We start from the raw sequence: 14,813 nt of genomic DNA, 5'->3' as shown, positions 1-14,813 counted from the left end.
CTAAAACCTTCACGGCGATAGGAATATAATTGCTAACGATTTCATGAATCAGCATCTTTCCCACATTTTTCAATTGTGACAATACAATGCGGAACTCTAGAGAGAAGGAAGTAGAATGTTAACAAGAAAGCAGAAGGAAAAGGGGAAGATTTCTGTCTAAAACAGTTTCCCCAAAAAGAAAACTAAGTGAGAAGGATTAGCTGCTGGACCCTAGCCCATCCCGGCTTCTGAGACCTAAGCTAGGTAAGGGCCTGCCTTGGTACCCAGGGCGCTCTCCACGGGTATGTCCTCGTCACCATCACCGTCCCAGGCACCATTTTGTTGATCACCTGTCACGTGCCAGGCACTGTTACGAGCGCTTAGACACATTATTTACTCCTCACAACAACCTCATTATTAGCATCCCCATTTTACTGATGAGCAAACCAAGGCCTCAAGAGGTTAACTTGCCACAGGTCACTGTAAGTGGTGGAACTGGGGTTCTGACCAGGCAGCCTGGCCGCAGAGCCTGGCCTCTCCCCGGGTGCCACCCCATCCCCCGCTGCATTAGAATTGCTGCCTTCTGTTTATCTTCTACGTTAGACTCCAGCAGGCTCCCTGGAAACTTGATTCATCCCTGTCTTCCCAAAGGCCTGGCACTAGCCTCTGTTTGTGATAGCTCAGGAAAAGTCATTACATGGGGTGGGGATGTGGGGCCAGAGGAAGACACATGCCCTTCGCAGGGCTCTGAGCAAGCTTGTTTTTCCGGCTGCCTTACTTTGGATCCTTGGTTTCATTCTGCCCAACCTATTTTTTTCACATTGAGAACCCAAATTGTCGTAGCATTTGCTACGATGGTTTAAATATTTGGTGCAATCTTCTGGGTTCAGGGTTCAGTGCAGCAAGAGCTCAGCAGTTATCAGTAAACCAATGGATTGAATGCTGTCTCAGTAGGTTCTAGAAAGTAGATTTCTGTTTGTCATGGAACTGAGGGGACGAATTTCTTATGTGAACTGAGCCAAATTTTAGAGGCCTTCATCCTCTCACAGAATCTCCTCTGATTACAGTTTCCACTGAAAGGAGTAAAATCTGTGGGGAAAAAAATGCTTTCCCACTTCGTCTTCGGAAGTGAGCACAGTAGGGACAAGAGGGCTAGAGGTCGGGCTGAGATGGGACTCACGGTGCGGCGGGCTTTCCTGAACTTCCAGACACGACTGCAGTGGGTATGGGGGGCAGCTTTAACCAGTCTGTTAAACTCAGTTCCGGGGCTGAGTATTGTTTAGACAGACTGTTGAGTCCTTTTAGAGAACTGACAAATGTTTGGTTGAACCACTCAGTCAAGAATCCTGGTATCTTGGAGCTGTCATCCATTAACCGTATTTGAAGAGATAGTCTGAGTTGACCTTCTGTTCTGAGCTTAACTGTTTGTGCTCAGCTGAGCACAGTATATATCTGTAAGATATTTAATTAAACAAAAGTCTCGGACACACACATCAAGTAAATGCAGGCACAATCCATCACTCTGTTGGGGTCAGTACACACAGCCCCCGAGGAAGATGGCAGTCATCAGGCGAATAAACATTCTATTGTAGTAGGAAGTCTTGTGTCTGACACATACACTTTCTCCTCATTTACTGGTTGTTTTTGAACCTCCCTTGGTTGATAGACATTGGCCATGACAAATTTCTCAGCCGACTAATAGCTTAACTTAAGCTGTACAGGGGTATGGGTCTGTGTGTACAGCATCTGTCTTCAACCAATCGAGCTATGACATAGTTACTCATCGTATCAGCGAAGAACAAATCATGGGTGGCCAACTGTTGACCCTTGGGCTGAAAGGCAAGATCAACCCAAGTGGAACTGGTTAGATCTCCCGGTGTCACCTTGTTTGGATTTATTGTTGCTTAAAGAAAACGACATGAATTGTTTTCATTATCCTCATCGTCGGTTCGAGGCCTCCAGTGTGTGTCAGACGGCAGCGGCCAGATGCAGACCTACTCTGTACCGATCATGCTCACCGGGTGGATATCTGCCGTGTATCAGCCACTGTATCAGCAGCCCCTTCCCTGGGGGAAGAGTCGTCCATGCCGCACAGCCGACTCCCTGACATTTTCATGGAGTTCAAAGCTCAAGTTCATTTGGTGCTGACATTTTGGATTAGCTGGTTGACTGGAAGGCCTGCTTCTTTCTATACACTGTGAAATTTATAAACCGCAGCAGCTCAGAGCTTAAAATGGCCGACAAACCCCCAGCTGGGAGCAATTAAATACACCACAGACCTTTGGCTAAACAAAGGTTTGCGGAGGCAGAGTTGCTGCATATGCACTAAACAGACTTGTGTTTTAAACCATCTTTTATGTCAAGTGTTAGTAAGAGACGCCATCAACTAATGAGAGGTGAGTGGGCGGGGTTTTGCTACGTCTTGTGTAGTGGAGGGTCGGTCATCCCCAGGGCCGGGGTGCCAAGACCCTGCCCAAGGAGCAGCACACCCCGACAGGGAAGGTGACCAAGGGATAGGGAGCAAGGCCAGCAGGGGAGGCCAGAGGATGGCTCCACAGTGGTGAGCCAGCGTACCTTAGAAGACGACCCTTCCACTCTAGCATCCACTCGCTCCATTTCCTGTAATGGGCACCACCATCCTTTAGGTGGAAAAAGAAAGGTGGGGATGAGAAGGAAACAACAGAAGGGGCGTCTGGGTTGGCTCAGTCAGTTGAATGTCTGCTTTCAGCACAGGTCATGATCTCAGGGTCTTGGGATCGAGCCCCACATCGGGCTCTCTGCTTGGCGAGGAGTCTGCCTCTCCCTCTCCCTCTGCCTCCCCCACTTCTGCTTTCTCTCACATTCTGTCTCTCAAATAAATATTTAAAATCTTAAAAAAAAAAAAAGGTGCCATTTTGTATCCATTCGAGTAGCCAAACCTTGAGAATCTAGACCAGTACTGTTTAACATGCAGTTTTTTTTTTTTAAGATTTTATTTATTTATTTGAGAGAGAGACAGTGAGAGAGAGCATGAGTGAGGAGAAGGTCAGAGAGAGAAGCAGACTCCCCGCGTAGCCGGGAGCCCGATGCGGGACTCGATCCTGGAACTCCAGGATCATGACCTGAGCTGAAGGCAGTCGCTCAACCAACTGAGCCACCCAGGCGTCCCTAACATGCAGTTTAAATTTAAATTGATTTTAACTACATTTATTTTATTTTATTTTTTATTTATTTATTTGACAGAGACACAGTGAGAGAGGAGACGCAAGCAGGGGGAGAGTGAGAGGGAGAAGCAGGCTTTCCGCTGAGCAGGGATCCCAATGCGGGGCTCGATCCCAGAACCCTGGGATCAGGACCTGAGCTGAAGGCAGATGCTTAATGACTTGAGCCACCCAGGTGCCCCCAATTTAAATTACATTTTAAAAATTCAGTTCCAGGTAAATAAGTAAAAATTCAGTTCCTTGCTCACACTAGCAACTTTCCAGTTGGTCAGTAGCCGTACTAGACGAGAGTGTTATTGGACGGGTTGTCCTAGACGGTACCAAGTGCTGGGAAGGATACGGATTGCGAGGCTTTCTTCCATGCGTTGTTGGTGGGAGTGTAAATTTGAAAACAAGCTAAATCGTCGTGTCAGGTGAACATTCATGCCTGACGGCCCAGCAAGGTCCGCCCTAAATAGACGCGCCCAAAGCGGTTCTGGCCTCCTTCCACCAGGAGACGTTTACAGGGATGTTCATAGCAGCCTTGTTCGTAATAGCAAGACCTGGAAATAACCCATGTACCACCCACAGGGAAACAGATGGGTCGTAGTATATCCTTACGATGGAACGAGAAAAATAAGCAGGTACGATAAATGGGTTAAAAATGCACACGAAAGAATGGCTGAATCTTAGCAGTGTGACTTAAAAGGAAGAAGTAAGCCCCCAAACATAAAAAGGCAGTGACATCCTTTTAAAGACTAGAACAACTAAAGCCAAAGAATATAATGAGACTCTACCAGAGTGTATGTTGACAGGTACTAAGACTACAGGAAGAAGAGACACAGGAATGATAAGTACAAGATTTAGAATCGTGGCTGTCTTAGGTGGGGGAGGAACAGGGGGTGGGAGGGAGCAGCAGAGGACCACACGGAGACATTCAGGTTATGGTCAATGATGGCGTTTGTGGGTTGGGGATGGTGGTTTCATGGATGTTTATTATACCATCTAAAATAAAGAAAGTAAAGGTCAATGATGACAGTGGGCCTTGAACCAAGGATAATGATGAGCCTAACCTTAAAAGGCGGTTTAAAAGAGAATAGAGTCCTTTCCTTCCAGGTACGCCTAGGCTCCCAGGGAGCACAAATGCAGGGAAGTGACTTAAGAACTGTGACTCAGAAATAGACATGCCGTGTTCCTGAGTCGCAGCGGATGAACAAACAGGATTGCTGTTACCGATAGCCCCACCGGTTTCAAAGGGTTATTGGAATTTAGAGTGCTGTTATCAATAGACGGACAAAACTGTTCCATCACCCAGTGGCCCACAGTGGAGAAGTTCACTTTAAAGTTTTTGCTGGCTTACAAGGTTTGAAAACACTAGCTTATGGACTTTTGTTCATAATTACTTAAGTTTGGTGCCAGGTTTGTTCACACGCAGCGACTTTAAGGGCACACACACACACGCGCATGCACACACCGCCTCCAGCCTCCAGCTTGGGCTTTCGAAGTTAACATTCTAGATGAGTTTTGGAGAAGAAAGGATAGTTTTTCAGGTACCAGCAGCAACAAAGAAATAGGAGATTTGGGGAAGAATTCCTTTAACCCCTTTGTGTTCCTTGTAAGAGTATCTCTAAATCACACATTCTAGCAGCCCCTACAGTTACGAGACTATAAGGGAAGACTGTTTCCTTCCAGGACAAAGCTGAACTCTTTTTTTCTTCTATGTCCATGTGAAAAATAAGCCTTGAATGCCACAGTGAGCTGGTCCAGTCAGCTGTGTCTGAATGCTATGGCCAGCTGTCCCTTGGTGGTTGGTTGGTCACAGAATGAGGACCTAGGAAGTAGGAAGACACTTTGCAACCTGTTGGGGAAGACAAATAAGAAACTTAATGGATAGGCCGTATATACCCACAAGGGAGCTACTTGACTTTCCAGTTCTCCGGTGTTTGGGTGGGCTTATAGTTTACTTCAGAGATGTGTCGGGAGTAGAGGTGAGGCTGGGTCAGTGAAATTTGGGGCAGATCCTGAGGGATGCCATGGAATAAAGAGATAACTATATGCACCGAACAGCTATTTGATAATGTGATAACACGGGCACTACTGTTCTGTAGTTGTTACAAGATGCGACTTCCGGGAGCTCTGGTACAGAAACAAGCCTCCTTTCTTTGACTTCTCTGGCTTCTTTGGATCCCACCAGAGAAATCTGGGACTCTTAGTCTTCCTCTCTCTGGTAGCAGGCTGTTCCCACTTTGGGTACTAATGAAAAGATTGTTTCTTTTAAGGAAAGTACATGTGTTAATTTCATGACTATGCCTTCCTGCCCTGTCCTTCGTTTTGATCAGTGCACTGTATAAACACACCCTTGATCCTTCTCTCAGGAAGATATGATTCTAGCTGGTTCATATTTTGCCTTAACTTTGTCGACCTCCAAGGCTCAGAACCTCTGGTCTTCAAACTCTCCACCAAAGTTTGTACACCACTTTTCCTTTTGAGTTCCATGGTTAAAATGGCCCTTGTGCCTGCCCCCCGCCTGCCGACAAATGCATTCATTCATTTACTCAACTCATGTTTATTGTTTTCAACCATGAACCGGGTACTGTTCTCGATCCCAGGATAGCAGTGACTGAAACAAAATCCCTTTCGTGAATGTTCCAGGTGGGGAGCCTAGCAATTAAGTAAATGTTTTATCTAAGTGGGACCTGAAGCAAATGTACTTGGGACACATGGCTAACTTGGTCTAACGTATATTTTAAAAGCATCATTCTTGTTGCTGTAAGGAGAACAGACAGGGTGCAAATAGAATAAATTACAAGACTGTTGTCATAATCCATTGCACATCTGGAGATGGTTCACTAGTTATGAATAGAGATGGAGAAGTTGTTGCAATGGGGGTCTGTGTGAGTGTTGAACCTGCAGACCTCCCAGTGGATTGGGAAGATGGGGTGAGAAGTGTCAGGATGAAATCTTAACATTGGCAAACTGTGGGGAATGGGCCCCGTTCTGTTCCTCTTGGAGGGAGGGGCCTTTGGGCTTCTACCCCAATAGCCTGAACCTCTTCCAGGAACTTCATGGGCAACAGTATAGTAGAGAAAAGGACGCCTTGGGAAAAGGACCCTTCATCAGCCCTCCCTGGGCAGGGTTTGGAATGACCGTAGTTGTCTCCCAGGCAAGGTGACCAAAGCAGGGCTTTGCTGCCCTGGAAAGGGTACCACGCTCCCCACCCGTGTTTGGCCAGCATCCCCCAAACAGCAGCTGGCCGGCTTCTCCACTGTGGCCCTGCAGCAGCCCCTTACACTGTCCTCCCTACCTTCAGTCAAGGATGAGCATGTAAATGGCCAACCCAGTCTTGAGGCCAACACTTAGAGGGCCTAAATCTTGCAGAAGAAATTGCGACTATGTGTAGTGGGCGTATGTAAGTACGTGATGTAACTAAAATTTTTTTACCCATTCCCTTAGTACAGATCACTGCAACTTTTTCCCAATCTCCTTACATTAGTGGTATCTAGGGCATCCTTAGTCCAGAACTTGTACAAATTTATTACTGGATTTCTGGCTCCGGCACATGTCAGACATTAACCAGGTATGGGACTGCACGCATCACGGCCCGGAGCAGAGCGTTGACCTGGGCCCAGGAGCACTTTGCAATGTCCCAGTTTCGCCACTACCTCATTGCATGGCCTGTGGCAAGCTTCTGGCTGTTTCTGTCCATATTACTACCCCAGTTTGCCCTCTAGGGTACTTCTGTGCCCTTGCAAGTAAGTCTCTACACTGCCATTATTAGTGCATGGCTCAGAAGTGCTGATTCAGTGCTGATTCAAGCCTTATTCCTCTCTGTTAGCTGTGTCTAGAGAGGGATGTTTTGCTTCAGTGGAATCCAGGAACAAATAATGAAAAGTACAGCGAGTACAAGACCGAGGACAGACCCGGCACACTCTTATCAGTCATCTGAAATATGCACAGCCTTTCCAAGACAAATACGGACTCCTGTTTCTAGGAAAACACCGAAAAGTACTTATCAATTACCCCGTATATGGTTCGTGGAAAAAGACAACATCAGCCTACCCTGAAAGACATGGCAAAGCAGATTCCTTTGGGCAACTGACCGCCGAATGGCATGAGTTAGAGCCGCTGCAGAATCCCAGACTGTGGCCTGGGCCCCGTCCATGGAGCCTCTCCTCGCCCTCCCAGGATTCCTATGCCCAGGCACTGAGCTCCTCCTAAGAGAAGCCAGAAGCCTGGCATGTGCTTCCTAGATGCCCGGGACCCCGCACTGTTCTTCCTGGCCCTTCCAAATCCAGAGGTGCCTCTCCTAGATTCCTAGAAAAGTGGGGTTTTCCCAAGTAGAAGTTTCAGTAATAGCAACAACAGGAGCCGTCGCTGGTAGCTAGCCCCCATCCCGTCTGGCACAGGCTCCGTGAGCTGTCCGTGGGGTATGTGTCCTCCCATTTTATGGAGAAAACTGGAACTTGGTGTTCAAGAATCTAACTCGGTTGTCCATGGTCGCCCGGTCAGGAAACGGCAGAGGCAGGGTTCTCGTCAAAACCAGAGTCTCAGGGTGCCTGGGTGCCTCCGTCGGTTGCCTGTCTGCCTTTGGTTCAGGTCACGATCTTGGGGTCCTGGGATCGAGCCCCATGTCGGGGGCGGGGGGGGGGGTCTCTGCTCAGCGGGGAGCCTCTCTCTCTCTTTCTATTCGCGGGTGCTCTCACTCTCAAATAAATAAGTAAAACCTTTAAAAACAAAACAAAACTGGAGTCTCCAGCAGCTCCCTCCTAGTGCCTTCACAGGTGAGGCTGCGGCTTGGTTCCCAGTGCTAAAGCCAGAGTGTGCCTTGTATGACGGAGCGCTTTTTATTTCAGATGAGGAAGGGAGATCCTTTAACCATAACACCTAACCTCCCTGCTTGGTGTTCCCTTCCCCGTGCAGGACTCAAGCCCAGAGGGTTCGGAAGCCGCGCTGCTGCACCGGGCCCCAGGGGCTGCTGCCCCGCTACTCAGAGAGCCAGGCGGAAGGGCAGGAGCAGCTCTTCAAACTGACGGACAACATTCAAGATGAATTGTAAGTGGGACACCGGCCCTGTTGGCTCCCTGAGCTCGTTGTCTCCTCTGTCTCGGAGTCTGAGACATTTCTCTTGTCCCGAGTGCGCCGTGCCTCTTAGACCCTGGCACTTGTCCGAGATTCCGTGGCCCAAACATCCTACAGGTGTCGGTAGAACTGCTTGTCCAGAGTCTTTTCCTCAAAGCAGCAGTTCTCAAACTGAGCTCCGCAGCGGGACCCCAGCGCTTTGTTTCTCGGAAATGGCAGTCCCTTCCTGGTTTGTTCAAAGAGAAGATAAGGAGTAAAACGTTCTCAACTTCGAGGCTTTTCTTCTTTGTAAGATGTTCCAGAGCTCTGATGTTCTGCTCTTTGTTGCAGAACAAACAGATAAACAGATGGCAGACCACTAGTAGCTGAAAACTTTAGAAAAGTGATCTTTAAAACATTGTTTTGTTACTCTTTGAATGCTAAGCCTTACATACCTCGGGTCTTGCGGTATTTTCAGTTAGTGAAATTATTTCAAGTTGATATGATAGCTCTCAGTGTATCGCTATTTTAGCATATTCTGCAGACACCCTTTTAAAAGACTATTTATTTATTTACTTATTTATTTATTTGACAGACAGAGATCTCAAGTAGGCAGAGAGGTAGGCAGAGAGAGAGGAGGAAGCAGGCTCACCGCTGAGCAGAGAGCCCAATGTGGGGCTCGATCCCAGGATCATGACCTGAGCTGAAGGCAGAGGCTTAACCCACTGAGCCACCCAGGCACCCCTGCAGACACCCTTTTAGCAGAAAAGGCTCTGTGACTTAAGTTGGTATTAGAACCACTGGTCAGGAGAAGGTGTTTGGTTATGCCTAACGAGTAGCAAAATGCTCGTTTAATTTCTTTTAATGCTTATTTATCTCCTTTAAGCTAAAGCTAAGATGGGAAGGCTCTGAGGGCCGTGAATATTTTGGGGTTGATGGAGGAGTATCTGAGGCAGAAGTTAGTTCAGGATAGCCGTCACTGTCATTGTTAGAGACAGTGCTAAGCTGACCTCATCTCCTATTTTTATAGCAATATTTGAATGGAGACATCAAAAATTAAGTCCAGAAATCATTTGCTGCTTACTGGATTGGATGGCTTCTTCCCAGATGTCTTTTATGTAACCCAAACCCCCTGCAGTGTTACTGGAAGGGCTATCAAGGATGGCGGTTCGTTACATGGCCTGAGCTCCGGCTGCCATAAAAAAACACCATTTTCTCACAGTTCTGGAGATTGGGAAGTCCAAGATCAAGGCACTGGCCAGTTTGGTTCCTGGTGAACGCTCTCTTCCTGCCTTGTAGATGGCCAGCTTCTGGCCGTGTTTTCACATGGCAAGAGCAAACAAGAGCTCTGGTGTCTCTTAGAAGGACACTAACCCTATAGGATGGAGACCCTACCCGTCATGACATCATTTAACCATAATTCCTGGCTTCAATGTAAGGATTCTGCAGGGACGCAATTCAGTCCGTAGCATGCTTCTTTTTAAGTCTAGGCCCAGCTCTGGGCCTAGACCGTTGCAAAACCCACACTCCCCAGGCAGCTTCACTCCGGGGAGGACTTTCCAGTCCTGCTCCTTGGGGAGGGTTTGGTGGCTCAGCTGCCCGGTTATGCTGCTTTGCTGATGGAACTTTTGGATGACAGGCCCAGAGAGTCATTCCTTGGGTCCGGCAGAGCAGCACTGGGATTTCTGTCTGTTCCATTCTCTAGTCCATCCTTAGTACCTGGAATGGTTCCTGGCACATAATAGGCACGCAGTAAATATTTGTTGAATGAATGATAGCTGGAGCACGGCAGTGTCGCATTATAGTAATATGCGTCCGCCTTGCCGTCTTTTGGGGTTTTTTTGGCCAAAGGTTGAAATTATAAATGATTGTACGCTGTGCTGTCAGTTTCCTCCCCCACTCACCCCTACTCGATTCGAACCGTCTCTGGCCCTTACAAAATTCATTTTCAGGAGAATGGCATGCGCCAAAAACACAAGGGAGAAATTGTATGGTACAGCTAACCCAGGATTGTTCCCAGTGAGACGTGCACATTGAAAACAGAGCCACGTACGGCTGGGAACTGGAATCAAACTGAAGTCAGTAAAATCGATTTCATGAAACTCTTGAAATTCATATGAACTGGGGAAAGATATTGGGATGAATGAGTTTTGACTCTAAAGATGAAAACCATGTGTTGCTACCCAAGGTTGTGGGTAAATCTCGCCAGTGAATGTTAAAGAAAGCACGTGACCGTGGCCTTCCTCAGTACAAGGAAGAAGTCATCAAGGAAGCCAGCAAATTCTCTGAAGTATCCTAGGTTGTCAGGCTGGGTCTTCACGGTGACGTGAACGTTAGAATCATCACTTTGCAAGAAAGGGGTTTTCAAGAAAAGCACACAAGTGCCAAATTATACCTCTGACTTTTATCCCAGAATTATAATTAAAAACATATTTAAAGACCTAATTATTTGCATATTTTCCTTCAGAGTTAACCCCTTAAAAGGGTCTTTAATACCTTGCTCTACTGTTCTAACTAAATGTTTCCACATTTTTTTCCAGTTAGACTCACTGTTTCACTTCTGGAAAATGTTGTGTAATTACTTCCTGATGTAGTGAAAACCCCACAAAGTCCCCAGTGCCATGGGCACTTCAACTTTGTCCTCCCAGATCAAGTTTCATTTAATTTTTCATTTTATTTAATTAATTAGTATTAAAAAGATAGTTACTGACATAGGATTTCAGGTCTGGCCAGCTGAAAAGGCTTCAGTTTCAGAAGAATCGACTGTTTCTTTGGTATGTTGCAGACTTACCGTTGCTTCCCATTCTTTTTAGTTTGGTTTTTGAAATAGGATCCTGGGTTAAGATGATGTTAAAGTAAAATTGGTCCCATCTGATTAAATTAATTTTTCCTTATAACTAGGATCTCATCTGTAGCCATAGACCTCATTTTCATTTAAAAAAAAAAAAAGAAAGAAAGAAAAGAAAAAGTCGCTATTTTATTTCTAATACTTGATCACAGACAAAGTGACACACCACTATTATAAACATTAAGGTGGCTCTTAACCTGATTAGAGTGGGTGCCCATGAGCCCCCCACGTGACCTGGCACTATTCTGGAGCTCGACAACTGGATTGTATTTGCAAAATGTCATTTCAGAAGGTGACATTTATGAGATTTTTTTTCTTTTAATACAGAGAAGTATAAAAAAAGAACAGAAGAACAGCCTGTAAACCCACCAGCCAAACCAGTTCTTTCTCTGACGAAGGAAGCTCAGGCACGTGGTCAGCACATTCAGAGCACAAAAAGAAATGAACTCAAGAGCAAATTTTCCTTTCCTGCCCTCTTTGTGACCATACTGTTTATGGTATTTTCGGTCTCGTCTACCCTTCTTTACAAATTGCAGATAGAGACAGAAATCCGAAATTTTTTTTAGAGCACAGGTTATAGTATTGATTCTAACAGCATAGAACCATCAATGTAAACCTTATAGCAGCAGATACAGCTTGGAAACGAGAACAAAAAACAGGCCCTTTTGAGGAATGGGATAAAATTCATTCGCTTCCATTTTCCAAACCGGATCATAATCTGTCAATAACCATTGACACTGAGGGAATTGGACATTCTTTGATGTGCCCCTAAATGAAAATTTGTACGTGACAGATGAGCCAGCTGTGCTAAAAAAGTTAACGGCTTGACTAAATCGTTAATAAGTTAGATCAAGAGTTCCAAGAGAGTTTTGTAACTTTACTTCTGGGTAAAATACCGTCCCAACATACAAAGTTGCATGTGCTCCGGCAAACTCCGCTGGACCTTACAATGTAAATTCACTGTCCTTTTGTAAAACTACCTAGCACGTCAGTGTGTTGAATGCTGCTCTGTGCCAGGGCAAGTGAGAAGATTTTTACTTTCCTTGACGAGTTCACAGTCTGGCAGGGGAAGCAGGACGGTATTACTAACCATCTATAATGTATGATTGCTTTTAAAATAGAAGTGTGAGCTGTGTGTTATGAGGCCTCAAAAGGAAGTGATTAATTTATTCTTGGAGAGCCAGGGAAGACTATGGATGGTTGACCTGGTCCAACAGGATGAGGAGAATTGTGCCTGGGAAAGAAGAGAGAAAGCCCCAAACAAAGAGAAGAGTTAGCGCTGGGCACAGGCGCGGAGGCGGCAGAGTTCCTGGATGGTTGGGGTCCGCCGGGTGTGGTGGCAGGTGGCCCACGGTCCAGATCCTAAAAGCCATACTGAACTCTCCTGTCCTGTAGGCAGTGGTGAGATTTTGAAGAGGACCCCACTGAGAATTACATGTTCAAAATGTCACCTTGGCGGCAGCAGAGAAACGGATCACAGTCAGAGACACGCGACAGGAAGGCAGTAGGGGGGCCGTGGGCATGGTCCACACCAATGGTGGGGGGACCCCAATGCAGATGGTGGCTGCGAACAGGAGTTGGGGGACAGAGCTGAGTGGGGAGGTGGCATCAGCGCTGACTAAACACAGAGTTGGAGTGAGGAGGAGGTGAGAGTGACCTCTGGGCCGCTTGTCCATGTGGCTGGATGGAGATGTGGCCCAGTGCGCCAGGCAGGCCGAGTGAAGGGGGGGCTGGAGGAAGGGGCAGCAGCCCGGCTGAGCACCTGCTGAGCGTGGGGACCCGTGGGGTGTGTGTGTGCAGAGAACCTCTGGGCTCTTAACCGGTCAGAGGCTAGAAGGGTGTGCCCAGGGTTCCCCTGAGACCACACTGGCTTTCATCCTGTGCCATCCCGTGAGGTTTTACCACAGTCCCTTCATTTGTGGGCCAAGAGCAGGCCTGTGTGAAACGGGCTTGTTCCCCAATGAACAGTGGGAAGCCCAGTGTCCAGACACAGCTCCAGGGCGGCTGCGGCGCCGTAAGCTGTGTGAGCAAACGCCAGGCCTCCCGAGAAAAGCAGCTTCCGAAGGTGGGTGGCCAGGAAGGGACAAAGCGCTGTGGCTCCGAAGAAGGGGACAGAGGACGGTGCCACTGGCGGAGGGGAAGGCCCTAGAGCACTCCCTTGGCTGGCTTCTCCGGTCACCCCGAGTTGTGGCTGCTCTCACAGACGATGGACATGTTTGGGATCTGTCTCCACAGCAGGGGGCTCTAGTCTAGAGCTGAGCTGTAATCATCCTAGATTCTGTAAAGGAGAAAAAGAGGACGAGGAGGATGAAGAAACCTGGGGCACTGGTGGCGGGTGGTAGGAGTGTTGGCACGTGTCAGGAGGGAAACGGAGAGGCAGAGCTGTTTGCAAAGTCAGCCTCTGGGTCCTTGCTCAGGCGGTGCTAGGGACCCGGTGCCCCGGCCATGGCTTCACTCTCTCCCTTTTTCCTCCTCTCACTTGCACCATTGGCTCTGATCTGCTCTTGATTAGAAAAGACTTCAAAGAGGTGATACACGTGTCCAGAGGGTGTGATTCCCGGTGGTGGCTTCAGGGCCTGAACAGGGCCCCTGGGCACAGGCACAGAACAGAGGTCTGGCCATGAATTCTTCAGACTTTGCTACTTGGTGAAGAACCTGGCAGATAGCATCACCTCTGTCAGATGAAGAAACCGAGCCACAGGGACGGCAGCTGGCCTGCCCAGCGTCACCCGGCCTGGCAGCCTTTCCTCCTCTGTGACAAGTGCCATCATTGAGACTCCAAGCCCAGAGCCACCCTTCCTCCCGCAGCAGCTCTGGCTGGACTAGGGACTTTGCCATCTGTGGCATCTTGGAAAGGAGTCTATTTGAAAGCCTATAAAAGTGTTCCAGTGTGGAAAGTGCACTAATAATGTCAGCCACCCTGGCCTGGACGTGAGAGCAGCTGCCCGGATGGAAAGGCCTGGCTTTCTAGAGGCTGGGCCTCAGTGTCAGCTACGGCAGGTTCCGGACAGGTGCGAGTGGGGGTAAGGGTCATGGGGTAGGTGCCTCCCGTACTGGACCAGAGGAGAGGAAATAACCTCAGCTGGATTTTTATTTTTTATTTTTTAAAGATTTCATTTAGTTGAGAGACAACAAGCAGAGTGAGAGAGAGAATACAAGCAAGGGGAGAAGCAGAGGGAGAAGCAGGCTTCCCGCTGAGCAGGGAGCCCGAATGTGGGGCTCGATCCCGAGACCCTGGGATCATGACCAGAGCTGAAGGCAGACACTTAACCTTCTGAGCCACCCAGGTGCCCCTCAGTTGGATTTTTAATGCACATTCTTGCTCTCACCCCGGGGCAGCGGCCAACTTTGGGGTCTCCTTTGGGAGCCCCTTGCATGCGCAGCCCACCTGTGCTCGGAAACCATGGGCCGTTTGCAGTTTTCATGTCAGTTGCTCAGCAAGTTCTGGGCCTGTGGTGCTTCCTGTCTATGTCAGGATGCTTTTGTCATCTGTCTCTCTCTCTCTGTCTCCCTCTGTTTCCTCCTTTCTTCCCCGCTACCCCGGAGGAGCTGTTTGAGATTCCTTTCAGTCTGATTAAGCGATAACGCTCCCACCGTGATACTGTCAGAACCTAGAATGTGGGAAATTCTGCGCTAAGTGGCCTGAACGCCAAAAGCTGCTGGGTAGTTCTAATTTTGGCATTGAGACTTTACAAGTCTGCATTCTTGGCATTGCCAACCAGTTAGAATAGAACAATAAACCCCAATTT

The 14,813-nt window shown here is 47.8% G+C and overlaps 1 protein-coding gene across 8 annotated transcripts in view; it reads left to right on the top strand.

Moving 5' to 3' along the window:
- The window catches only part of VPS13D (vacuolar protein sorting 13 homolog D), a 254,700-nt gene that overhangs the window by 233,182 nt on the left and 6,705 nt on the right, over positions 1-14,813 (top strand). For all 8 annotated transcript variants that reach the window (XM_047723620.1, XM_047723617.1, XM_047723616.1 and 5 more), the window contains one exon: positions 8,079-8,210. In XM_047723620.1, coding sequence (XP_047579576.1) covers positions 8,079-8,210 — 132 coding nt within the window. The remainder of the gene's footprint in view (positions 1-8,078; positions 8,211-14,813) is intronic.

The sequence above is a fragment of the Lutra lutra genome, chromosome 4 (genome assembly GCF_902655055.1).
Source record: "Lutra lutra chromosome 4, mLutLut1.2, whole genome shotgun sequence".
Taxonomy (NCBI): domain Eukaryota; kingdom Metazoa; phylum Chordata; class Mammalia; order Carnivora; family Mustelidae; genus Lutra; species Lutra lutra.
This window is presented reverse-complemented; position numbering and strand designations above follow the sequence as displayed.